Here is a 27158-nt window from a genome sequence, read left to right as displayed (position 1 = left end):
CTGAACAACATGTTGGGGGTCAGCAGATTACAAACGCACGACAGACCTGTAGTGTAGACAGGTCCCAACTGTGTCTCGGTTTCCCACCCTGGAAAATGGGGAGAACAAACAAAACCTTGATTAGCTCCATTTGATAGCTGGGGAAAACGAGGCACCCAGCGGTGCAGAGACTCGCTCATGGTCCCAAAGCCAGGAATAGAAAACAGCAGATCTGATAGCCAGGCCTGGGTCCTAGCCCCAGTTATCCTGGCCTTGCTGCTCTAAGTTTAGTCACAGCCTCCATGTCTTTTCCCCCGTGTCCCTTAACCCCACGTCACTGCAGAAGAGAGATTTTCTGGTAGCCAGCTGGCTCTCCTGCATGTGGATGTCGTTCCAAAAGACGTGCTCTGGCTCAGTCCCATGCTATGGTTGGCTGAAGGAACCACTTGGTCACATTCTAGGCCCTGAGTTATACAGGAGGGGCGACTAGATGCACAGAATGGTCCTTTCTGACCTGAACCTCTATCAATCGCTACATTTTCTGCTGCCAGGAAGAGAACTCTGGACCTATTTTCTCTCATTCACTTTCAGTCGGAATAATTTCAATCCAGGCCAAAGGATTTCCTCTTCCATTCTGTCTTCAGCACCTTTGGGAGCAACCAGTTACTGTTACCCACAGGTTTCCAGTTTCAACCTGTCCCAGGGTGAGATGGCCAGGAAAGGGGTTGGAGCTGAACTGCACCTGGCCCAGGTGATGCAGCTCCCAAGGGCGAAGGGAATAAGTGTGGGGGTCACGTGACAAGACGCAGCCTGTGACTAGGACCCAGGCCTGCTGAGAGATAGAAGGGCAGCCTGTGCTCAGCCAGGAGAGAGACCCCAAGGGAAGCAGGCATGGGAGGGGCTTGGAGCGTCCTTTAAAGGTCAGGGACAAGCTGGGAAGGGGCCAGGCTGAGCACTAAGGACAAGGCCCTAGGAGGGAAAGACAGGGCAGTATAGGAGATGGGGCAGATAGTCCAGTTGGTTTCGGCTCCCAGGACCAGACACCCAGAGGTGAAGGTGATTGTCGGGGCTTCTGTCCTTCTTCCCCAGTGTAGATTTGATAGTGGAGAAGACTGATGCCGTAAGGGGGAAGTGAGTTACCCCAAGGTCACCCAGTGAGTTTATATCACGAATGCATAGTCGGAAGGATCCAATAGAAACATGGATTTTCCAGTCTCTTCTTTCTAGGAGTCCCCAGGGCTAAGGTAAAACCCCTGCGGCCCCTCCCCATTCTGCTCACCTCCAAGATGTGCTGGAGTTTGTCTGTGCTGGGGGGTGCTGTCAGCAGGATCGAGAGCTCGTCATCCATGTTCTCTGGGCAGGCCTTGCTCAGAGCCTGCCAGCGGAGGGAGACCAGGGTTCAGGAGCCTGCATTAGCACCGGTGTGCCATTGACCAGGAGCTGGCTGAGGTAAGCACCGCCTGGCCGGAGCTCGCACCCAGAAACCCTGCCCCAGGTCGGAACCCCCTCCCACACCCAAATTCCCTCCCAGACCTCACACCCGGCACCCCAACCCCCTGCCCCAGGTCGGAACCCCCTCCTGTACCCTAATCCCTCCCAGACCCCACACCCCCACCCGCACCCCAATCCCCTACCCCAGCCCTGAGCCCCCTCCCGCACCCAAACTCCCTCCCAGAGTCCGCACCCCAACCCTCTGCCCCAGCCCGGATCCCCCTCTGGCACCCCAAACCCCTAATCTCCAGCCCAATCCCAGAGCCCGCATCCCCACCGGACCCCTCACCCCTCCCTGCACTCCAACCCCCCAGCCCCAGCCCAGTGAAAGTGAGTGAGGGTGTGAGAGCGAGCGACTGAGGGAGGTGGGCTGGGCTGGAGTGAGTGGGGGTGGGGCCTTGGGGAAGGGCATGAAAGGGGTTGGGTCAAGGGCGTTTGGTTTTGTGCAAGTAGAAAGTTGACAACCCTACTTAAGGACCTATGAAAAGCAGCCTCCTTAGCACCGCTCCTGATACCAGGGGCCAAGGCGCCCCAGGACATGAGAACCACAATAGGCCAGAGCAAAACGCTGCGTTAGAAATCGGAGCTCAGACTGCCAAGCGAACGATAGCTGACAGACAGGAGATGCAGGTATTAAGGTTGTGCTTTCAGCCAGCAACTGGTGTTCATCCGTTTGCACCACACACACACCTGTAGCCAGGGCCACTATTTCCTTGTCTGTCTGCCTGTTTAGCGTCTCTCGGTCCTTACTGTGCCCATCACCGTGGTGTCTGAGTGGCAAACCAAGGGTTTGATGTATGCATATGAAACTGCCTGACTGGAAGGACGTGGTTTGGGGTGGATCAGTGACTGCTGGGGCGATTGGTGGCAGAAGGCTCTGAGGGCCTGGCTCATTCCGACCTGGCTCATTCCAATGGCTTCTACAGCTGAGAGCAGCCCAGTCTCCTGCCTGGGTCCGACGCAAACCAGGAAGTACAGGACCACGGTTAATAAGAGCAGCTCAAAAGATCATTTTCGCTGAGCCCAGCCCTGCACAGATTTCCAGCTTAGGTTTGCATTTTCAGCAAAAGTTCTTCTTGATTATTTTCTCCCAACCCACTTCTGCCTCCATAATAGCCAGCCACCCCGTCAGTCGCATCCTGGGGCGCTATAGGGACACGCGTGTGTGCGTGTATGTGCACGTCTGTATATATATGTATGTGTACATGTGTGTACGTGTATGTGCACATGAGTGTGTGCACATGTGAGTGTGCGTGTGTATGTGTGTACATGTACCCCAGTCAGATGTATACATCTGGATTTCCTTTGAAAGAATTTTCAAATTGAGCTGATCAAGTGCAATGGCAAAGCACCCAATTCCTCTGCCCCCCAACTGCCTTCGCTGCTTTAACGTACAACCTGCTCCGCTGACACCTCTGACTCCTGAAAGCCCTAATGCTCCCGGGGAGCAGGCCGTGCCCTGCCCTGCCCTGGCTGCCCCGGGTGTTACCTCGGAGGGAATCGTTCCAGATTCCAATGGGTGGCAAGTCCAGGGAAGAGCCTTATCTGGGGGGAGGCTGTACCAGACCCGCCCGACCCAGGCAGGCTCCCAGGTACTCTCTGCTCGGGGCTGATAAGGCTCCTTAGCAGTTTCTCTCCAAACAAATTCCAGTTCAAGACACCTGAGAGCTCCACAGCAGGGCAGCATCCCCAGAGCGCAGCAGGGCGGGGTTAGGGGGAGCAGTCGGTAGCAGCACCTGCCCCTCGTTCGGCAGGAGCGAGAAGTGCCAGCCACGTGCTGCCTCCATCCCCAGAGGCCAGGTGAGAGTGAATTCCCACGTCCCCGCACGATTGGTTCCATCACTCTTCTACACTTACATGGATTTCCAGTGTCAATGTTTCTAACATCAGCTTTGCCAGCTCTCCTTACACCTTTGTCTGCTAGAGCAAAAACCTGAAATGCAGCTACCTCCTCCTGCTGGGTGACTATAGACCTTAATGACAGACCTCGGAACTGCTTAGTCAAGCTGACTAGCTGCAGCCCCTCGGGTTGCCTGCTCGAAGGTGTGCTGGCCAGGCCACAAGTCATTTCTGTGCCTCTTCCCTGCTCCTTCTCAGCATTTGAACATCATTGGACTAGTGTGAACAAGAGTCTATACTGGGGAGAGCCCAGGGTCAGAGAGTCACTAGACTCTTGTGAAGGCTGCTTCCCCACTCTGAACTTTAGGGTACAAATGTGGGGGCCTGCATGAAAACTGCTAAGCTTAACTACCAGCTTAGATCTGGTCCACTGCCACCATTCCCAAGTGGATTCCCTTCCCTGGGAAGCCTTGAGAAACCTTTCACCAATTCCCTGGTGAATACACATCCAACCCCCTTGGATCTAAAAACAAGGAGAAATTAACCATCCCCCTCCTTCCTCCCACCAACTCCTGGTGGATCAAGTTCCAAACCTCTTGGATCTTAAAACAAGGGGAAATCAATCAGGTTCTTAAAAAGAAGGCTTTTAATTAAAGAAAAAAGGTAAAAAACATCTCTGTAAAATCAGGATGGAAAATAACTTCACAGGGTAATCAAACTTAAAGAGCAATAGGCCAGAGCAAAACGCTGCGTTAGAAATCGGATTCAAAGTACAGCAAACAGAGGTAAACACTCTAGTAAAAGGTACATTTACATGTTGAGAAAACAAAGTAAAAACTAACACGCCTTGCCTGGCTGTTTACTTACAAGTTTGAAATCTGAGAGACTTGTTCAGAAAGATGTGGAGAACCTGGATTGATGTCTGGTCCCTCTCAGTCCCAAGAGCGAATGACTTCCCAAACAAAGAGCACAAACAAAAGCCTTCCCCCCACCAAGATTTGAAAGTATCTTGTCCCCTTATTGGTCCTTTGGGTCAGGTGTCAGCCAGGTTATCCGAGCTTCTTAACCCTTTACAGGTAAAAGGATTTTGGAGTCTCTGGCCAGGAGGGATTTTATAGTACTGTACACAGGAGAGCTGTGCCCAGAAACTAGCCCCAGGTGGGCAGAGGATGCCACCGAGTATCGTTCTGAGCTGGTGCGTGTGTGAAAGAGACAAGCCAGGCAGTGCAGCCAGGACACGGAGGCAGAGCAGGAAAGCCGAGCAGAGCCTGTGAGCATGGTGTGATCGTGGGAGGAGCATAGAGAGCTTTTTGGCCAGGTGCTGGCTAAAGAGGCTTGGAGCTGAGAGCAGGGAGGCTAATCCCTGCTGTTGGTTCCTGCTGTGTTTGGAGAAGCAGGACTCTGTATGTTCCTTGTCAATAAACAAGACATCAAAAAATTACCAGACTCCACTGCCAATTTCTGCTTCCCACTGGAACATCCCCAGGGCCCCAAACTTTGACTAGCCCCTTGGGTTGAAGAGGGACACCAATATCTTTATTGTGTGGTTTCGTTGCACGTCTATCTAATCTCAGTGGTTCATCAGCAACTAATTACTGTTGCAATGTTTTCTCATGTAATAACCATATTTATTAAAAACACAGAGGGCAGGTTTTTCAACCCAAACTCACCACTGCTAATACATGCAGGATTCAGATGTAAAGTCCTGGCTTTGAGTCATCCCCCATTTAAATGCTCAATGACAGTTGCTAGAAATCCAGTGTCATGATTCATTGATCACTAATGCCGAGGGGCAGTGGCAGGGCTGGGAGAAGCAGAGGTTAATGTGGGTCTAAAGTCGTAGTGAGTGACATGGCTTCCAGCGAGGCAGAGTGGAAGCGGGGGTCCAGTTATACACACCAATCACACTCTTCGTGTCATTCGAACGCACCGGCGGGGTCAGCTCTCAGCGTTTATTCCAGGGGATTTACTGTGCAGAAGCCAACAGGAAGGGAGTGAGCAGAGTGGAGGCATTGCAGGGACTGCACTGATTAGGTGGGGGATGGCGCGCCGTGTCTGATCTAATATTGTCTCCCCTTCTCAGCGGCGCTGGCTCCCAAGGAGGATGGGCTCCTCCTGCCGGACCCAGCACACGTCTGTTGGCTTAACCAGGATGAGGGAAGACTTGCACTCCCCACTCTTACAGAACCCTGCCCAGTAGATGTAGCCTTTCCCATTGAGCAGGACGTTCTGACACTTGTCATACCACCAGCCTCCATAGCTACTTGCGCAATTCCCACTGGCCTGGTCCTGATCCTTGTCACTTGTGCTGAACTTCATGTTGTCGTGTATGCCCCCCAGGCCGGAGTGGTAGGTGGTGAGATAGTCCTCGCCGTCCCCAGAGTACCTGCCCAGCCTCAGCGGGTACCCGCTGGGCTCATCCTCGACACTGAAGATGTCGTACTCTGCGTAGCGGGTGTTGTTGGATTTGTCCTCCACCACAAAGCGGACCTTGTAGATGGTCTGCCGCGTGAGCAGGGACAGGTACTCGTTGCCCAGCCAGTAATCCTGCTGCACGTTCCCAAAGCCGTACTTGTAGGTGCTCCAGGACTCCTTCCAGGTGATCTCTGTGTTGTAAGAATTTCTCTGCACAACGGTCCAGCCTTTGCCTTCGGTGTCCATGTCACACCACACCACTCGAGGGGGAGAGCCTGCTGGCTGGATGACATGGAGCCCGCTGGGGCTGTCCCTGGGGATGTTGCTGCAGTCTTTGGGGAACCCTGAAATGCCACGAACATCAGGTTAAGGGGGCGGGGGGGAGGGGAGGGAGAGAGAGAGAGTGCGCGCTAGCTAGCTCAATCAAATCAGCCTGGGGTAACTAGAGGCTGGGTTTTTAGAGGCAGGTCCTGTGTATTTCACAATACTACAGCCACAGAATCCGCCCCGGCCATTCCTGGCCACAGAATCTGGCTCCAGATCTTACACTTTCATTTTACCAATAAAATAAAATAAGAATAGTTTCTTGCTCTGCTGGTTTTGAAGAAACCTTGAAGAGATGAATCAAGTGTAAACCAAGGCTCTGTATCCTTCCTGAGTCCGTACTGCTGAAGAAATCGTTTGGGGAGGGTGGGGGAGACGCTGCCAGATCCATCTCAGCGAATGTCAATTATGAAACCCATCAGTGACAATTTAAATGGGAGTTTTCAAAGAGCCTAAGGGAGTTTGACACCCGACTGTGATTGGAATTCAGTGGGATTGAGGCACCCAACTCCCTGTGGCGCCTTTGAAAATTCCAGACATCCTATCGAGGGGCTTGTCTTTGGGGCGGAAATTGTTCCGAACTATCCTGGTAGAATGAGAGCACTGTGGTTATACTGCCCCTCCCCTCCCCAGGGTCCTCCCTCGAGCCTGAGCCCCCACAGCTCCCCTACCCCCCAGACAATCCCCCTGTGTGCCCCACCCCCATAGCTGAGCCGAGCGGGAGGAGCTGCTGAGCTCTGCGGGGCCGGGGGCTCAGGGCCACCTCTGGAGCTGGTTCGGCCCCTGGCCTGCCTGGGCAAGCCCCTGAGCAGCTCCCAGAGCCGCTGGAGGTGTGGGGAGAAGGGAATGAAAACCCCTGACAAGGAGGAACTGGCTCTCCCTGCTGCCTGGACTCTGGGGGCAAGGCTTCTAGGCATGAGCGAGAGATCCCCAGCTGTTAGCCGGGGCTAGCCCTATATAGGAGTTGGTGAGATGGAAGGGTAGAACTCCCAGCCAATTTGGGGGGGTGCCTGGTTCCCACACGCTGCCCTGCGGTTGGCACCAGCGCTCTTCAGTCACTGCCGGGGCCTTGGCAGCCGTTACTGGAGAAAGGGATAACGAAGCTGTGTAAAGCAAACAGCCAGTCGAGCAGCACCTCCCCCACCCCGGCTGGCCCATTCCCAGGCACTGGAGGCCTGCGAATGGGAGTAGTGGGCTCACTAGCGCAGGCCGGCCTTGCGATCCCTTCGGAGAACTCAGCGTTTCTTTGGGCCCAGCGCTGGCGGGGGGGCTGGAAGGTGCATTCAGTGGATAAGTGGATCTAGGGGTGACCCCGGCATGGGGGAGAGGAGCAGAATCAGGCCCACGATGCCCTGATCTCGGATATGGCAGATGATAGAAGCTCTCTGACGGGTTCTCTACTCACCCCTCTCGACCTTCTTGTGGGCCAGGCCCCGTTGCCCTGCACGGGGGCTACGCAAAGGAGCGCCATCATGGACAGCGCAGACAGAAGCAGGAGAGAGCTGGACTGGAACCCTGCAGGGGACAGAAACCACTGGACATGAGACCAGGAGAGAGTTTCACAAGTGCCTAAATCCCACTAGAAGTCACTGGGATTTAGGCACTTAAGTGACTTAGCCACTCTTGAAAATGTTACCCTTAGACGCTAAGGCCAGAGTTTTCAGAGGGCTCAACTACTGGGCCAGATTTTCAGAAGAGCTCAGCTCCCAGGTAGGCACCGCAGGACATGGCTGGCTGTTCAAAGGGGGTCAGCATGGGGGGGGGGGGGGGGGCAAGTCTCTGGAGACGGGGTGAAGCCCACCATTCACCTCTCCCCTGGCCCGGCCACTGTCTCCGTCTCTGCAGCCGGCCCGATTAGCACACAGCTGGGACCCAGCTGCAGGGTAAAAACCATTCAAAGATTGCGGCTCCGATGGCCTGGCTCCCGGGTCCCGGGCGGGTCAGGGCCAGCTGGAGCGCTCCCTGTGGTGGGGAAGGAGCTGCCGCCTCTCTCCCCCGCTGCACCGCTGCAAGGGGAGTGCTGCTCGGAGCAACCCCCTCTGTCCCAGCTCCCCCGTCCACAGTCACTATCACCAGCCGGAGGGCAGTGCCCGCTCACCCACACAGAGACAGCAGCTGGGCAGCCTCCGGCAGGGCTCTACCCCCCTCAGATGAGCGCCCGGTGAGAGGGGCCCAGGGCACAGAGCTGCTGTGTGCCCCACGCCAGGCATGCTGCCCCCTGCACTGCAGCCCAGCAGCCCAGAGGGGGACACGCTGCTGACACTGCAGCTGTTCTGTGGGCCCAGCTCAGGCCAGGCTTAAAGTGGGCAGAGTCGCCAGGGGCCACAGTCCTGGGCAAAAAGAGTTCAAAATGGAGCCGGGTCCCTGAGGGGTGCGCTGTAAGCGCTGCCCTAGCAAGGGCATGGCCATTTATTTCAGCCGGGATTAACATAGACACCCCTCCCCCGCCCCACACATGCTTTTCCCAGGCCACCTTCAGCACTCAGCGCAGGGATTCACAATGACCTTGACGGGATCAGCAGCCCAGAGCAATCCAGACTCTTGGCCAGAAACCGGCTCATTCACCCCCCGCCCCCCCCCGCCCAGGTGTATCTATCACGACCCTGGTATTACATCTTGTGTAGCTACAGCCCACAGAACGCAGAGCACGGCATATGCAGCCCCCAGTGGTAAATAGGTTGAGAACCCTACAGCAGAGGCTCACGTGTGAAGCTCCAGAGGTCCCAAGTTTGATTATAGCTGCTGCCGGCCCATGACAGTTGCAAAATGGCAGCTTTTTGTGGGGTGAGGCGGGGCGGGGCGGGCGGGGTGTGTGTGTATGTGTCAAACCAGAACAGGCTAAAGCCGCACTGTCCTCCCTTTTGGACTACATGGGACCCCAGCTACCTTTCAGCGCCTCATGGATAAGCTACTACACCCCCATAATCATTATGCTGCTGCCTACCTGGACGATGTGGTCATTCATACCCCAGACTGGGAAACCCACCTCGAAGGTGGAGGCAGTGCTCAATACCTTCAGGCGAGCTGGCCTTACAGCTAACCCTGCTAAGTGTGCTGTAGGGTTTACAGAGGCCAAATATCTTGGCTACATTGTGGGAAAAGGTTTGGTAAAACCCCAGCTGAACAAGTTAGAGGCCATCCAAAATTGGCCCCGACCACATCGCAAGAAACAAGTCCGGGCATTCCTAGGTGTGGTGGGGTATTACCGATGATTTATCCCCCACTTTGCCACAAGGGCAAGCCCCCTGACAGACCTACTGAAAGCCCACGGACCTGATCTGGTGAGATGGTCTGACGGAGCAGAGAGAGCGTTCACAGACCTACAGACTGCCCTCTGCAGTAACCCCGTACTGATAGCCCCAGATTTTACCAAGGAATTTATCCTGCAGACGGATGCATCGGAAGTAGGGTTAGGGGCCGTTCTATCACAGATGGTTGGGGAAGAGGAACATCCAGTTCTCGACCTCAGTAGGAAACTCCTTCCGAGGGAACAAAAATATGCGGTGGTGGAGAGAGAGTGCCTCGCTGTAAAATGGGCCATGGAAACGTTGCGCTACTACCTGCTCGGGCGCAGATTTGTCCTCGTGACCGACCATGCCCCTCTTCAATGGATGCAACGGAACAAGGAGAACACTAGGGTGACCAGGTGGTTCTTATCCCTCCAACCTTTCCAGTTCCGTGTGCAACACAGAGCAGGGAGCCATCACGGCAATGCCGATGGCTTGTCACGTGTGCACTGTCTGGCGTCCCAAGCTGCCCAACCCCTTGGTGTTAAGCAGTGGGGAGGGATATGTGACAGACCCAGACCAGTGGGGTACAGAAGCCTTGTAGAAGGCAAATATACTGGCCATTGGATGAATAGTTTTCTGTTCTCTGAGTGACCAGAGCAGGGGCTGCACTCGAACAAGCAGGAACTTTCTTGAACCAATTTAAGGCAGGCAGGCTAATTAGGACACCTGGAGTCAATTAAGAAGAACCTGCTAGACTCAATTAAGGCAGGCTAATCAGGGCACCTGGGTTTAAAAAGGAGCTCACTTCAGTTTGTGGTGGTGTGTGTGAGGATCTGGGAGCAAGAGGCACTAGGAGCTGAGAGTGAGAAGGCGTACTGCTGGGAGATCCTTTTTTAAGAACGTTATTGGATTTCTGTGTTTTAAGAGGTCTGTGCATGTTTTTCAGTTAGCTGGTGGCAGCAGCTGATTTCTGTTCCTTTTTTCAGTTCTTCCCCAGACAGGGGGGAAAGAGCTTGGGGGTACCCCACAGGAAGGAATTCCCAAGCGCGCCTTCCTGGGCTCTCAAAGGGGTGGCAGCATTTACCAATCCACGGCCAGGAGGATCTGTAACCTTGGGAGTTTAATACAAGCCTGGAGTGGCCAGTATTAATTTTTAGAGTCCTTGTGGACCCTCCCCCCTTCTGCACTCGAAGTGCCAGCGTGGGGAATCAGCCTTGACAGCATCCCAGCTGGGGAAGTTTCCCATTAGCCTGGCTCCCCAGACCCGGAGAGACCGGCCCAGGGCAGTATGCAAAGCCCAGTGATACTAACGCCCACAGTGACTGTCCTGCAGCACGGGGCAAACGTCTCAGGCCCCAGAGCCTTGGTACCTCCTCTGCCCCCAGGAGGAGACTAACGAAAAATAGTTCCCCCAAATGAGGTAAACAGCCCCATCACTTGCAAAAGCAAAGAAAATACAGGAGTTGGGGCACCGTCCCCTTGTGCTTAGATCAGGGGGCTGGAGCCAGGACTCCTGGGTTCTAGCCCTATATTTGCTGCTTCCAGGGCAAATCACTGGGGGCAGTGAGGCTGTAGGAGTGCCAGGGGTTGTTTTATAGGGTTACCATATTTCAACAAGCAAAAAAGAGGACGGGAGGAGCCCCGCCCCTGCCCCTCCCACCCCCCCAGAACCCCCAACCCTCCCCCTGTTCCTTGTCCCCTGACTGCCCCCTCCTGGGACCCCTGCCCCCCGGGACTCCACTCCCTATCTAAGCCTCCTTGCCTCTTGTCCCCTGACTGCCCCAACCCTTATCCACACCCCCACCCCCAGACAGACCCCTGGGACTCCCATGCCCCATCCAACCACTCCCCACCCCCTGACAGCCCCCCCCAGAACTCCCAACCCATCTAAACCCCTCTGCTCCCTGTCCCCTGACTGCTCCGATCCCTCTCCCCACTCCTGCCCCCTGACAGCTCCCCCCCAGAACTCCCAGCCCCCTACCCCCCGCTCCTTGTCCCCTGACTGCCCCCTCCTGGGACCCCTGCTCCTAACTGCCCTCCAGAACCCCACCCCCTACCTAAGACTCCCTGTTCCTTGTCCCCTAACTGCCCCCTCCTAAGACCCCCCCCCCAACTGCCCCCCAGGACCCTACCCCCTACCTGTACCCTGACTGCCCAAAACTTTCTCCACTCCCCTCCAAAAGCCCCCCCCTGTTTCTTGACTGCCCCCTCCAGAACCTCCCTGTCCCTTCTCCTGCCCCCCCTTACCCTGCTGCTCAGAACAGGGTGTTGGGCTCTGTGCCAGCCGGACACATGGCTGAGCTCCCCTGCACAACACAAAACCTGGTCCCTGGCCCTGCACAGGGCTGCCGGAGCGGGCTGCTGGAGGAGGAGCTGCCGGCCGGCTCAGAATGCAGGGGGGGGGGGTGGGAGGAGGAAGCTGCTCCGGAGTCCAGCCCGGGACTTTCCTGCAGCCCTCCCAGCCGCTCGCTCTGCTGGGGGAGGGGGAAATCCCAGACATTGTGAGTGCTTTACAAATTCCCCCCGGGACGCTATTTTTAGCACACAAAAGGAGGACATGTCCGGTAAACCCGGACGAATGGTAACCCTATTGTTGTGGGGTCACTCCCCGCAAAGGGAGAGGGGCGGGAAGGGGTTAATTCATGAAATCCAGAAAGTGATTAAAGTTCCCAGCCGGACAGACAAGTCCCTGAGCTCCAGGAAGGGGTCTCGGGCCTGGGGGCTGCAGGTCCGACTAGAGCTAAGGGCGCTGCTGTGACACTGTGTGTAGTGGGGGGCTGAGAGCCCCTGACCCGAACTGTGACCCCTTCACCTAGTGCCACCGCCCCCAGCCCGGGGGTGCGGCCCCCCGAGTTCCAGCCTCGGAACACACGGACCAGCTGACCCCAGAGAGGCGGGGCCAGAGCCCGGCCGAGCTAATGGCGGCTCCGCCCATTACAGCCCCGGGGCCCAGGTCTCATCCCGCCCCGCCCCCCGGCTCAGACATTCGGTTCCCCTTCGCCAGCCTGCCCAGCGACCGGTGACGGAGGCGGGGCTGCGCGCCGCTATTGGCGGGATGGTCCCCTCTCAGCCAATCCCTGCAGACTGGAGGCTCACACGGCCAGTAGCTGGGAGCTGGAGTCCGGTCTCAGCGCCCCGCGGGGTTCTCGGGTTGTGGGGCCGAGACCGGGCATGGCCCTGGCGCTGCGCCTGCTGCTGCTGGGGGCTGTAGCCCTGCCGGGGGGCCACTGCCGTGAGTATCGGGGGGAGACCCCGGGGAGGGAGGAGCTGGGTGTGGGAGGCAGCCGGGCTGGGGGGTGCAGGGAGGGGGGAGTTGTTGGGTGTGGGGGGCAGCCGGGCTGGGGGGTGCAGGGAGGGGGGAGTTGGGTGTGGGGGGGCAGTCGGGCTGGGGGGTGCAGGGAGGAGGGAGCTGGGTGTGGGGGGGGGCAGTCGAGCTGGGGGGTGCAGGGAGGAGGGAGCTGGGTGTGGGGGGGGGCAGTCGAGCTGGGGGGTGCAGGGAGGGGGGAGCTGGGTGTGTGGGGGGGGCAGTCGGGCTGGGGGGTGCAGGGAGGGGAGAGCTGGGTGTGTGGGGGGGCAGTCGGGCTGGGGAGAGCTGGGTGTGTGGGGGGGCAGTCGGGCTGGGGAGTGCAGGGAGGGGAGAGCTGGGTGTTGGGGGGTGCAGGGAGGGGGGAGCTGGGTGTGGGGGGCAGTCGGGCTGGGGGATGCAGGGAGGGGGGAGCTGGGTGTGGGGGGCAGTCGGGCTGGGGGGGCGCAGGGAGGAGGGGGCTGGGTGTGGGGGGGCAGCCGGGCTGGGGGGCGCAGGGAGAGGGGAGCTGGGTGTGGGGGGGCAGTTCTGGGCTCTGCGTTCAGAGGTGTCAGGATAACCACACCGCTTCCCCCACCCCCCAGCACTGAGCGGTCACTGACATGGAACGGTGACGTTGCTATAGTGACTAGGGGGGTCCTGGCCCCCTTGTGCCAGGTGCTGCCAGGGTCGCTGCTGGGACACTGTGTGTAGTGGGGTGCTGAGAGCCACTGAACTTCTTCATCTAATGCCAACCTCACCCAGCCAGGGGGTGAGGCTTCGTTGGGGCCGGAGCACCCATGGGTGCTGCACACGCTGACAAGCCCGTCGCAGCCCCGTGAGGTGCTCAGACTGGGAAATCCCCGAGTCCAGGCGCTGCCCAGGGTGTTTCATTCCCCGCGTCTCAGGGCAGGGCGGAGCTTTCAGACATGATTCTTCCTGTTTGCAGAGCTCAGGTTGAGGGAGAGGGAGTAAATTAGCGCCCCCCCACACACCCATAGACCAGGGTTAAATGAAGGGAAAAGGCTTCTTGGATCTCTGACCTTTCATGGCTCCCAGAAGATTCTTCACGCTGGGTTTCACCCCAGTGCCTGGAACTCCTGAGTGTGGTTTGTCCTTGGCTACGTACGGCTAAGTTGTGTCAGCACCAGTCCAGTTGTACTCCCAGTCAGCAATGGCAATGGGTCGTATCTGTAGTGGAAGCAGGTCATTAGAGGTGTCATCCTAGAGAGGAGATGTTAACTCCCCTCTGTCTCTGGTGGTGTTTTAGCACCCCAGGGCGAGGGGAGAGTCTAGAACCCTGGATCTGTGATTAATCAGGTCTTAGTTTGGGTGCGAGCTCCCGTTGCAGAGCACAGAACAGCTGCTGCGTTTGTACTGTTAGGATCTCCCGTAGCTGCCGGATAAAGAGCTTCCGGATCCCAGTAGGATGGGGTGAGGAGAGGGGAAGGCACATCCTGCTTTTCCTGGCATGGACTTGAATTTCCCTTGTTCTCCATGAGGCAGCAGCTCAGACGCTGGGCAGCTCAGCAGCCCGTATTGATCCGGGAGAGGCTGCGGGGTGGGTTTGGGGGTTGTTTAAAATGGCTTAAGGCACATTGGTGCCCTTGTGACACCTCAGTAACAGGTGTGGTTTGACCTAAACAGGGTTAGGCCCCAGTGCAGCCTGGCCCTACTGGGTCATAGAAGATAAGGGTTGGAAGAGGGGAAAAGGACACTGCCCAACTTACTTGGGGTTTGCAAGAAGGCTGGCTAACCTAGTGAGAAGGGCTTTAAACTAGGTTTGTTGGCCGGGGGGGGGGGGGTAAGGAGACCAAAGCCCTGAGGGAAGTGGGATACCAGGAGGAAGCAGGAGAGCACAAGAGAGGAGGACTCCTGCCTCACACTGAGAAAGCAGGACAATCAGCGAGTTATCTTAAGTGCCTATACACAAATGCAAGAAGCCTGGGAGACAGGCAGGGAGAACTGGAAGTCCTGGCACAATCAAGGAATTATGATGTGATTGGAATAACAGAGACTTGGTGGGATAACTCACATGATTGGAGCACTGTCATGGATGGATATAAACTGTTCAGGAAGGACAGGCAGGGCAGAAAAGGTGGGGGAGTTGCATTGTATGTAAGAGAGGAGTATGACTGCTCAGAGCTCCAGTATGAAACTGCAGATAAACCTGAGAGTCTCTGGATTCAGTTTAGAAGTGTGAGCAACAAGGGTGATGTCATGGTGAGAGTCTGCTATAGACCACCAGACCAGGGGGATGAGGTGGATGAGGCTTTCTTCAGGCAACTACCAGAAGGTACTAGATCACAGGCCCTGGTTCTCATGTGGGACTTCAGTCACCCCGATATCTGCTGGGAGAGCAATACAGCAGTGCACAGACAATCCAGGAAGTTTTGGAAAGTGTAGGGGACAATTTCCTGGTGCAAGTGCTGGAGGAACCGATTAGGGGCAGAGCTCTTCTTGACCTGCTGCTCACAAACAGGGAAGAATTAGTAGGAGAAGCAAAAGTAGCTGGGAACCTGGGAGCAGTGACTATGAGATGGTCGAGTTCAGGATCCTGACACAAGGAAGAAAGGAGAGTAGGAGAATACAGACCCTGAACTTCAGAAAAGCAGACTTTGACTCCTTCAGGGAACTAATCGGCAAGGTCCCCTGGGAGACTAACATGAAGGGGAAAGGAATCCAGGAGAGCTGGCTATATTTTAAAGAATCCTTATTGAGGTTGCAGGAGCAAACCATCCCGATGTGCAGAAAGAATAGCAAAAATGGCAGGCGACCAACTTGGCTTAACAGTGAAATCCTTGCTGATCTTAAACACAAAAAAGAAGCTTACAAGAAGTGGAAGATTGGACAAATGACCAGGGAGGAGTATAAAAATATTGCTCAGGCATGCAGGAGTGAAATCAGGAAGGCCAAATCACACTTGGAGTTGCAGATAGCAAGGGATGTTAAGAGTAACAAGAAGGGTTTTTTACAGCTATGTTAGCAACAAGAAAAAGGTCAAGGCAAGTGTGGGCCCCTTACTGAATGGGGAGGCAACCTAGTGACAGAGGATGTGGAAAAAGCTAATGTACTCAATGCTTTTTTTGCCTCTGTTTTCACGAACAAGGTCAGCTCCCAGACTACTGCACCAGGCAGCACGGTATGGGGAGGAGGTGATCAGCCCTCTGTGGAGAAAGAAGTGGTTCAGGACTATTTATAAAAGCTGGACAAGCACAAGTCCATGGGGCCGGATGCACCGCATCCGAGGATGTTAAATGAGTTGGCTGATGTGATTGCAGAGCCATTGGCCATGATCTTTGAAAAATCATGGCAATCGGGGAGGTCCTGGATGATTGGAAAAAAGCTAATGTAGTGCCCATCTTTAAAAAAGGGAAGAAGGAAGATCCGGGGAACTACACGCCAATCAGCCTCACCTCAGTCCCTGGAAAAATCATGGAGCAGGTCCCTCAAGGAGTCAATTCTGAAGCACTTGGAGGAGAGGAAAGTGATCAGGAACAGTAGCATGGATTCGCCAAGGGCAAGTCATGCCTAACTAACCTAATTGCCTTCTATGATGAGTTAACTGGCTCTGTGGATGAGGGGAAAGCAGTGGACATGTTATTCTTTGACTTTAGCAAAGCTTTTCATACAGTCTCCCACAGTATTCTTGCCAGCAAGTTAAAGAAGTATGGGCTGGATGAATGGACTGTAAGGTGGATAGAAAGCTGGCTAGATCATCGGGCTCAACAGTGATCAATGGCTCCATGTCTAGTTAGCGGCCAGTATCAAGCGGAGTGCCCCAAGGGTTGGTCCTGGGGCTGGTTTTTTTCAACATCTTCATTAATGATCTGGAGGATGGCATGGATTGCACCCTCAGCAAGTTTGCAGATGACACTAAACTGGGAGGAGTGGTAGATACGCTGGAGGTAGGAATAGGATACAGAGGGACCTTGACAAATTAGAGGATTGGGCCAAAGGAAATCTGATGAGGTTCAGCAAAGACAAGTGCAGAGTCCTGCACTTAGGACGGAAGAATCCCATGCACTGCTACAGACTAGGGACCGATTTCCTACGCAGCAGTTCTGGGAAAAGGACCTAGGGGTTACAGCGGATGAGAAACTGGATATGAGTCAACAGTGTGCCCTTGTTAGCTTTTTTTGGCAACATCCTTTTGGGTTGTATAAGTAGGAGCATTGCCAGCAGATCGTGGGACATGATCATTCCCCTCTATTCAGCATTGGTGAGGCCTCATCTGGAGTACTGTGTCCATTTTGGGGCCCCACATTACAAGAAGAATGTGGAAAAATTGGACAGAGTCCAACGGAGGCCAACAAAAATGATAAGGGGGCTGGAGTACATGACTTATGAGGAGAGGCTAAGGGAACTGGGCTTATTTAGTCTGCAGAAGAGAAGAATGGGGGGGGATTTGATAGCTGCTTTCAACTACCTGAAAGGGGGTTCCAAAGAGGATGGATCTAGACTGTTCTCAGTGGTAGCAGATGACCAAACAAGGAGTAATGGTCCCAAGTTGCAGTGGGGGTGGTCTCGTTTGGATATTAGGAAAAACTTTTTCACTAGTAGGGTGGTAAAGCACTGGAATGGGTTACCTGGGGAGCTGGTGGAATCTCCATCATTAGAAGGTTTTTAAGGCCCTTCTTGACAAATCCCTGGCTGGGATGATTTAGTTGGTGTTGGTCCTTCTTTGAGCAGGGCATTGGACTAGATGACCTCCCAGGTCTCCTCAAACCCTAATCTTCTATGATTCTATGATCTTACAAAACTGGGTGACTGGGCAATAAAATGGTAGGTGAAATTCCGTGTCGATAAATGCGAAGTAATGCACAGTTGAAAACATAATCCCAGTTTATACATATAAAGTGGTGGGATCTAAATTAGCTGTTACCACTCGAGAGATCTTGGAGTCATTGTGGATAGTTCTCTGAAAACATGCATTCAATGTGGAGTTTCAGAGGGATAGCCATGTTAGTTTGTTTCTGCAAAAACAAAGGGGAGTCCCATGGCACCTTAAAGACTAACAAATTTATTTGGGCATAAGTTTTTGTGGGCTGGAACCCACTTTGTCAGATGCATACACGAAAGCTTAGTCTTTAAGGTACCACAGGACTCCTCGTTTTTTTCAGTGCGCAGTGGCAATCAAACAAGCTAACAGAATGTTGAGAATCATTAGGAAAGTGACTGATAGTAAGACAGAAAATATCATATTGCCTCTATATAAATCCATGGTATGCCCACATCTTGACTATTGCATGCAGATATAGTCATTCCATCAGAAAAAAGAAATGTTGGAAAAAGTACAGAAAAGGGGAACAAAAATGATTAGGGGTATGGAATGGCTGCTACATGAGGAGAGATTAATAAGACTGGAACTTTTCACCTTGGAAAAGAGATGACGGGGGGGGATATAATGAAAGTCTATTTTTCCACAGAGGTTGCGGAAGTCATGGGATCTGAGACTTCCAGCAAACTCCATGACTTCAGAACACGGCGGCCGGAAGCTGTGCGGTCCCCCTGCCACCTGTAGCAGCCGGGAGCGGTGGGGCGGCCTCCGTGGGTTGTTGGGGAACCAACCGCTCCCAGTTGCTGTGGGTGGCAGGGGGACCCGGAGCTCTGAGTGGCCTGCAGTTGCCTAGCCCGTGGGTGGTGTGTGGGTCACGCAGCTGAGCTCCCCATTTTGCCATGGATATTTTTAGTAAAAGTCACGGATGGGTCACGGGCTTCCGTGAGCTTTTCTTCGTTGCCCAGGACCTGTCCAGGTCTTATACTGCAAATATCCATGACAAAATCATAGTCTTAATCAAGACTGGTATGGAGAAAGTGAATACCGAAGTGTTATTTACCCCTTCACATAACACAAGAACTAGGGGTCACCCAAATAAATTAATAGGCAGCAGGTCTAAAACAAACAAAAGGAAGTATTTCTTCACACAACACAGTCAACCAGTGGAACTCCTTTCCAGAGGACGTTGTGAAGGTCAAGACTATAACACGATTCAAAAAAGATCTAGCTAAGTTTATGGAGGATAGGTCCACCAATGGCTATTGGTCAGGATGGGCAGGGATGCTGTCCCTAGCCTCTGTTTGCCAGAATCTGGGAACGGGCGACAGGGGATGGATCACTTGATGATTCCCTATTCTGTTCATTCCCTCTGGGGCACCAGGCATTGGCCACTGTCAGAAGACAGGAGACTGGGCTAGATGCGCCTTTGGTCTGACCCAGTCTGGCTGATCTTATGTTCTGAATAAATTACGGTAAATTCTGTGCACAGCCGGTGTCCTGGCTCCCACCTGTAGCTTGGACACATTCCCCTGCCCACCTTGCCTTCCCCAGCTTCAGCTCCTGCATCTCCCCTCCCCCAGTCCTCCTGCCCCACCCTCTCCCATAACACCCCCTTCCTTTTCCCCACACCGCACTCCAGCCCTGCCCCTCCTCCTGGGCCCCCTCTCGTGCCTCACACTCCCCTGTACCCCCAGTACACTGTCCCCATATGCTCCCGTACTCCTCACATGCTCCAGCCCCCCTGTACCTCCCTACCCCTTCCTCTCCTCACTCCCCCTCCAGCCCTGCCTCCCTTTCTCCTTCTACCCCACCGTCTCTTTCTCCCCGGTCAGGCCATTCTGTGAGCCCTTCCCCAGATCTCCCTCCCACAGGAGCCCTCCTGAGGGATGGCGCTGCCTCTCGCATATTGCCAGGGGCTCCTGGCAGGGTCTGGTTCGGTCTGACTCTCCCCTCCCCCAATCTCCCCCCTCAGGCCTGCACTCCAGGCGCATTTTGGACACTGTGGTGTCAGAGCCTGCCCCGGGGCTGCCCTGGTACAGCCGTGTTGTGTATGTGGACGATCAGCTCACCTATGTCTACACCAGTGGGACGAAGAGGGCGGAGCCCTACACACTGTGGATGGCGCAGAACGAGGGTTCGGAGTTCTGGGACGAGGTGACCTGGTGGGGACAGCGCTTCCAGAAATGGTACAATGCGAGTCTGAACACCCTGAGTCAGCTCTACAACCGGACCGAGGGTGAGTGAAGGACACAACATGACCTAGGGATGCAGGGAAATGGGGTGGGGGTTGGGAGTGTGGTTGTAAACAGGGTGAAGGGACACCGGGATGTGTGTTGGGGATGGGGGGAGGGGACAGAGTCCGAAGGCGCATTTTCTCGCTGGAGTCAGTGTGAATGTGGGGGACAAAGGGATATGGGATGGGGGGAGGGGCTGCAGGATGGAGGGTCCATGCGAAAGAGATTTTTTGACACCCTCCAAAGTGGGACTCTCAGATTGTCCCCTCCCCAAACAGCCCAGACTTCTGCTACCAGTCCCACTTGCAGCTGCCTCTGCTGCCCTTCGGGGGGGCCCCCTCCCACCCCCGCCATTTCCCAGACATATATTTCCCAGACAGAGTGGCAGAGGTGCAAAAGCCAGAAGTTCCCAGCAGACCCGGCTAGTCCGACCTCCTGGTGACACAGGCCAGAGAATCGCACCCAGCGATTTCTGGACAGGGGGGTTTGTTCCTCCTGGCTACAACAGTGACTCTGTCAGACCCTAAAGCTAGAACAGGGTTCTGAGACGTCTTGTCTCAATTCCCAGATATCGAGTGATGGGGAGCCCCAATATCGACAGCCCCAAGTGTTCAGACATCACGAGTCAGACCCCCAAAATCCTGAGTTTGGCTTAAGCGTTGTAAGTATTTTGGGAATAATACTGGAGCTTATTTTTATTTGCCCTCTGGTTTGAGCCCTTAGGGGACACATTTCTGGGGTTTTCCCTGCTGCTAGAAGGACGAGAAGTTACTGCTGTAAGAAAAGAGAGCTGAGACTTTCCCCTAATCCCATGAGTCCAGGAACTGGGGATTTATTAAAACCACCCACTATCATGAAACGCACAGTAAAGTCACAAGAGCAGGCAGTGGTGCATTCACCCCAGCCCTGGGGAGAAGCTGCTCACCAGTGAGCCTCCTTCATTGTTCACTTTGTCTTATTTCCAGAGTGAGTTTATCTCAGGTCAGACTCCGCAGAGTGTCATCAACTTGGGCTGGAGAGTTAGTGAGAGAATCAGCCCCTGCAACGTGCAGATTTCAGAGTAGCAGCCGTGTTAGTCTGTATCCGCAAAAAGAACAGGAGTACTTGTGGCACCTTAGAGACTAACAAATTTATTAGAGCATAAACTTTCGTGGACTACAGCTAAATATGTTAGTCTCTAAGGTGCCACAAGTACTCCTGTTCTTTTTGCAACGTGCAGAGACTCCCGGGCTGCCTTACTCCTGGCAGCACAAACCCAGCACGGAGCCCCCGGGGTCAGGCAGGTTCCCCTGCGCACTATCAATAGACGTGTGCAGAGCCGTTCTTCCTGCTCAGTCCCTGATGTGGGGGGCTGTAGTCACCTGGCCAGGCCCCCGATTGTGCTGTCTCACTTAGCACGGGAATGATCCATAAGCGTTCAGTGCCTGGCGCTGCTGAACTGTCCCTGGCAGGTGACGGTCTCTCTGACGTAATTGCTCCTCCCTTCCTGAGAGGGGACTCGCGAGTGACAATCCCTGTTTTCCCCGTGTCAGTGGTACTGGCCTGTCACATTGGTGCTCACCCAGGAGTGTCCCCAGCCCCTTGTTGTAGCACCTCCAATCCCTCCTGGCTCCCAGCACTGACAGCAGCAATGAGAACTAATTCCTGTCCTGCCCTGGACACCTGGGTTTCTGGTGGCCCTGCCCCAGGACTAAGCGACAGCGTGGAGGGTTGCCAAGTGTCTGCCCCCCAGCCCGCCCCCTCTGTAGCTAGTTTAACCCTCTCCTGACTAATCTCACCCATTGGTCCCCTGCTGCTGAGCCTGTCCAGCCTGACCTGTTCACACGGACACCAGCCTCCCCAGTGCTGAGAGAGGGGCTCCGCTTGCCTGCGCTGGGGAGCTGCTGTTCTGTTCCCACTGCCCCCTCCCCAAACCACTGTCCCTCCTGCCCTCCTCCCCCCATTTACCCCTCTTCCTCCCCCCCCATCCTGGGGCTGCCAGATCGCCAGAGACTGTCCTGAGTCCTGCATCTTGACCACCAAGTGTTCTCTCTAGCTGTGTCTGCCCCCAACACGCACATGGGGGAATTCGGGGTCTGGTCCCTCTGAGACCTCATCGGTGCCCTGTCACGGAGTGTGGGGGAACTCAGGGCCCTGCACCCCCGGCTTCCTGCGATTCATCATGACTCTTAGTCAGCCAGTAAAGCAGAAGGTTTATTTAGATGACAGGGACACAGTCCAAGACAGGTCTTGCAGGCACAGACCACAGGATACCCCTCAGTTAGGTCCATCTTGGGGTCCTCGGGCACCCCAGCCCCCTTGGGAGGTCAGAGCCCTCTCTGCTTCCCAGCCACCTCACCAGCCAGCTTCCGAGACTCTCCTTCAGCGACCCCTCCCACAGCCTTTGTTCAGTTTCCCAGGCAAAGGTCTCACCTGGCCTCTAACCCCTTCCTGGGTTCTCATGTTACATGCTCAGGTATTCTCCGTTGGTCAGTGTCCCATCCCCCCATTGCAGACTATCCTAGCCACACTCCCCTGTCAGCATTCACAGACCACATTAAGAACAGTCCCAGTTAGTCACATGCCCCACCCTGCTTATCCCTGTGGAGTGCAGCATGGAGGAGAAGAGGGGTGGGTGGGGAGGGCTTGATTATCACTTCAAAAGTTTGTTTTCTCTTAATTAATTGGCCTCTCAGAGGTGGTAAGACAACTCCCACCTGTTTATGCTCTCTGTCTGTGTGTGTATATATATATCACCTCAATATATGTTCCATTCTATATGCATCCGAAGAAGTGGGCTGTAGTCCACGAAAGCTTATGCTCTAATAAATTTGTTAGTCTCTAAGGTGCCACAAGTCCTCCTGTTCTTCTTTTTTCAGATTCTCAGTGGTTCTCTCGTTACTCCATCCCTCTTCACCTCAGTTGTTTTCTCACTTTTTGACTTTAGTTGATTGGTATAAATCAGCAGTGTCCAATAGAAATTCGATGCTAGCCACACTTGTGGTTTTGAATTTTTCTTATTAGCCACATTACAAAAAAGCCACATGCATTAGCCACAATTCAATAGCCTATTAGCCACCTGTGGCTAGTGGCGAACATATTGGACACCACTGATATAAATAGTTAGTTGGACTCTTCTAGCAGAGTTTCTTCTGCTCCTGAAACTGGGCATGTCTCGGTCTCCGGGCTTCAGACCCGGTGCCTCCTGTGGCAAGCCCATGCCTTTGAGCGACCTGCACTCCAGCTGTCTAAAGTGCTTGGATGAGACTCCTATTGCGGATCGCTGTCAGCTCTTCCACCAGTTCAGTCCACATCTGAAAAAGGACAGGGAGGCCAGGCTGAAGTTGTGACGGGTTTGGTCACAGAGACTCCCCTTGAGACTGTCACTCCATGTCCTGGGATACCACTGAGAAAAACCCTCCTACCCGAACAGGTTTCCCTCCACTCCCGTCTTGCTGAGTTAGACACACCAGTCACCTCCAGCACAGACGCAGAGGTTGGGCCACAGAAACAGATTCACTCAGCCCAGGGGCTTCTCAGTTAACAGGGACTTTCCCAGCACCCAGTATTCAACCTTTTTGGGAGCCCAAACCCCAAATAAATCCCTTTTACTCTGTATAAAGCTTATACAGGATAAATTCATAAATTGTCCACCCTCTATAACACTGATCGAGAGATATGCACAACTGTTTGCTCCCCCAGGTATTAATCACTTACTCTGGGTTTATTAATAAACAAAAGTGATTTTATTAAGTATAGAAAATAGGATTTAAGTGATTTCAAGCAATAGACAGAACAAAGTAAGTAACAGAGCAAATTGAAACAAAACACTCAAGTCTAAGCCTAATACATTAAGAAACTGATTACAGGAAATATATCATCCTCAAAGATGTTCCAATAAGTTTACTTCACAGACTGGACTCTTTCCTAGTCTGGGCCCAATCCTTTCCCCGGTACAGTCTTTGTTAGATCCAGCAGACATCTCATTTGATAAGCAGGGGTTTTCTCATGACTGGCACCCCCTTTTATAACCTTGGCACAAGGTGGGAATCTTTTCTCTTTCTGGGTCCCTGCCCCTCTTGCTAAATGGAAAAGTACCAGATTTAAGATGGATTTCACTACCAGGTGACATGGTCAAGTCTCCATTCCTCCTTGGTTGGCCCCTATGTACACAGGAAGGCTTTCAGGTAAATAAATCATTCACCATCAATTGCCCTAATCAATGGGAGCCATCAAGTTCCCAATGCCCCATTGACGGCCCTCACCTGGTGTGACTACAACAGTGATACAAGTTTCATATTTCCCCAATTCCAGACATAGAAATAATACATGAAAACAAATAGGATGAACACACTCAGTAGATTACAAGCTTTCTAATGACATCATACAAGAGACGTTTTGCATAAAGCATATTCCAGTTACATCATATTCACATTCATAATCATATTTCCATAAAGTATGTGGAGTGCAACGTCACAATCCTTAATCCTGAGTGCCAAAGTGGGTCTCTGACCCATTCTAGACCTGCAACATCTCAAAGACTGAAGTTGTGCATTGTCTCCATCATTCCTTCCCTGGATGTAGGGGACTGGGACGCCACCCTCGATTTGAAAGATGCCTATTTCCACACCTCTACTTTCCGAGGCCCCAGAAGGTTTCTTGGGATCGTTGTGAACCAGACTCATTGCCAGTTTACCATCCTCCCGTTCAGCCTGTCAGCAGCCTAATGGGTCTTTATGAAATGCTGGTAATAGTGGCAGCCTTCCTGAGAAGGTGAGGGGTGCATGTGTATCTGTACCTCAGTGACTGGCTGGTCAATGACCAGTTCAATCCCAGATGAAAGCCAGCATCCACCTCGTCCAAACAACCTTTCGAGCACTGGGCCTGCTGATAAACGAGCAGAAGCCAACACTCCTCCCGGCTCAGAGGATAGTGTTTATCGGAGCGTTGCTCAATTCTACCCAGGCCAGGGCCTTCCTCCCAGGAGCCCACTTCCAGTTAGTGTTGTCACAGGTCAAGGCCCACTCAGGCTGTTGGGTCGCATGGTCGCGTGCCTATACGAGGTGTGGTATGCGAGGTTGCACCTCAGACCCCTACAGGCTTGGCTGGCCTCAGTGTACCGGCCAAACAGCCATCATTTGGACTCGGTGCTCACAGTGCCTGCCCATCTTTGGCACCTCACGACACAAGGTCAGTGGTCCCGGCAGCAACTCTTGCTATGGATAAACGTCAGAGAGCTCAGAGCGGTTGGCCTAGCATGTCAGGTGTTGTTACCCACCATTGCAAGCAAGGTGGTGCAAGTTCTTACAGACAATATGGCAGCCATGTTTTACATCAACAGGCAGAGAGCAGCCCGCTCTTCTCCCCACTGTGTCAGGAGGCCATTTGCTTGTGGGAGTTCTTCATAAAGCACTCAATCCACCTCAAAGCTTCTCCCCTTTTGGGAGCCCAGAACAAGCTGGCAACTCAGATCTTCTCACCATGAATGGTCCCTATGCCCCAACATAGCAAGGACCATTTTCCAGTGGTGGGTACTCCCCTCGTAGACCTGTTCATGACCAGACAGAACAGGAAATGTCAGCCGTTCTGCTGTCTGTGTGACTGCAACCCGGGCTCACTCACAGATGTCGTCTTACTCCCTTGGAGAAATCACCTGTTCTGCGCCTTTCCCCTCTCCCCCCAATTCCTTTTGTGCACAAGATCTTGCTGAAGATCAAGAGCGAAGATTATTCTCATAGCCTCAACCTGGCCACATCAGCACTAGTTTGGCTTATTTCTAGACCTGTCAGTAGCAACTCCAATGCCGCTCCCTCCCCTTCTGGACCTGGTCTCGCAAGATCGCGGCCAAATGCTCCATCTGCCTGACGGGTCCATGTTTAAACCTGCAGAACTGGCCTGTTCGGAGCAGGTCTGCTAGGTTTTGCTAGGCAGTAGGAATCCAATTACCAGAGCTACTTACCTTGCCAAGTGGAAGCGTTTCTCCATTTGGTCTACCCTGCAAGGCCTCTCACCGGGGTGCCAGAATCTCCCTATGAGTGTGGGGGGGCTACCGGTGCTGAAACTGTGACTCCACCTCTTCCCCAATTCCCCTCCCCCCGCTTCACCTCTTCTCCTCAGGCTCTGCCCACTCCTCCCCTTCCCCTCCCCCCGCTCTCACCTGCTGCTAAAGTGGCAGGGCCATGGCCCCTTGGTCCCCCTGTTCCGGTCCCCTGCCTCCTCACCCACTGAGTCATCTTTCAGATGAAGCAGATACTCCAGAACCGTCTGGGAACAGCCAGGTCTAGCGATTTCATCCGTTAAGGTACACCTAGGAGTGATCTCTGCATTCTACCCCTGCTGGGTGGTCAGTCAGGTTTTTCACATGAAATGTCCATTCCCTTCCTCGAGGGCTTTGAAAGGCTGTACCCACAAATCTGGGAACCCCTCTGTGATAAATGAGTGGGGGTAGCACCCCAACCATTCAGTAGCTATAGAATCCTCCTTAGCAGCTGTACCCTAACTGCCTTACCTGTAAAGAGTTAAGAGGTAAGCTTAAAATGAGTTGGCACCTGACCAGGGGAACCAGTAAGGAAGCTGTACCCTCTCAAAGTGGGGAAAAGTGCTGGGTGTGTGGGTCTTTTGTTCTCTTTGCTGCAGAGGGAGAGGGCAGTACTTATGCCGTAAAAAGCTCTGGGCCAGGTATGAAAAATCATCAGGATCATACCTAGAAACTACTCATTTGGAACCACCGATATGGAAGTTGTCAGGGTTCCCTCCCCACTCTAAACTCTAGGGTAAAGACGTGGGGACCCGCATGAAGAGCTCCTAAGCTTTTTCTACCAGCTTAGGTTAAAACCCCCAAGGTACAAAATTCCCTGCACCCTGATAAATGCTTCTCTCACTGCCACCATCAAGTGTTTTAAACAGGAATCCTGGAAAGGAACCACTTGAAGTTCCCCTTCCCCCCCAAAATACCCTCTCAAGCCCGTACACCCCCTTTCCTGGGAAGCTTGAGAATAATCTCCTAACCAATTGGTTACACAGTGATCTAAAAACCCACTCCCGGGGTTTTAAAACCATAGAAAACAGTCAGGTTCTTAAAAGAAGGATTTTATTAAAACAAAGAAGGTAAAATCATCTCTGTAAAATCAAGATGGTAACTATTTTACAGGGTACTCAATTTCCAAACTCAGAGGGATTCCCCCTCTGGACAAAATCTTAAAGTTACAGAAAAAACAGGAATAACCCCCCCCCCCCCCTCTAACACAGGGAAAGCTCACCAAGCAAAACAAACAGAAACCTACTCGCAATGCTGACTAAACTTACTTTAGAAAAGTGAGGTTTGGTGAGAAGATGACTGGTTGAGGAGATTGATTTTCTGCAGGTACTTCTTGTCTCCCAAGATCACTCTGACTCAGACAAAGAGCCACACACAAAGTCTTCCCCCATCCCAAGATTTGAAAGTATCTTGTCCCCTTATTGGTCAGATGCCAGCCAGGTCAGGTGTCAGTCTGGTTACCTGAATTTCTTAACCCTTTACTGGTAAGAGGATTTTATAGCACTGCATCAGACCCTCTCCCCCGTCCCTTTATATTTATGACAGAAGTAGAACAAGAAATATTCAG

At 53.6% G+C, this 27158-nt stretch overlaps 2 protein-coding genes across 8 annotated transcripts in view; one reads left to right on the top strand and one right to left on the bottom strand.

Moving 5' to 3' along the window:
- Window positions 1-14350, bottom strand: part of LOC135978349 (fibrinogen-like protein 1-like protein) — a 39906-nt gene extending 25556 nt beyond the window's left edge. Inside the window, exons 1-3 of one of the 2 annotated variants that reach the window (XM_065579298.1) lie at window positions 13605-14339; window positions 7454-7563; window positions 3938-6068 (exon numbers count right to left, since the gene is read on the bottom strand). In XM_065579298.1, coding sequence (XP_065435370.1) covers window positions 5389-5970 — 582 coding nt within the window. In that variant the 5' untranslated portion in view covers window positions 5971-6068; window positions 7454-7563; window positions 13605-14339 and the 3' untranslated portion in view covers window positions 3938-5388. Of the gene's footprint in view, window positions 1-3937; window positions 6069-7453; window positions 7564-13604 lie in introns of those variants that run through there. The other variant, XM_065579299.1, reaches the window with a different exon arrangement.
- The window catches only part of LOC135978348 (class I histocompatibility antigen, F10 alpha chain-like), a 39086-nt gene continuing 24270 nt past the window's right edge, over window positions 12343-27158 (top strand). For 5 of the 6 annotated variants that reach the window (XR_010595759.1, XR_010595758.1, XM_065579294.1 and 2 more), the window contains exons 1-2: window positions 12343-12510; window positions 19314-19577. Coding sequence is in view for 4 of the 6 variants with exons in the window: in XM_065579294.1 (XP_065435366.1) it covers window positions 12450-12510; window positions 19314-19577 (325 nt within the window). In the remaining 2 variants the exon portion in view is untranslated. The remainder of the gene's footprint in view (window positions 12511-19313; window positions 19578-27158) is intronic. The other variant, XM_065579297.1, reaches the window with a different exon arrangement.

Source organism: Chrysemys picta, unplaced genomic scaffold, assembly GCF_011386835.1.
Source record: "Chrysemys picta bellii isolate R12L10 unplaced genomic scaffold, ASM1138683v2 scaf218, whole genome shotgun sequence".
Classification (NCBI taxonomy): Eukaryota; Metazoa; Chordata; order Testudines; family Emydidae; genus Chrysemys; species Chrysemys picta.
This window is presented reverse-complemented; position numbering and strand designations above follow the sequence as displayed.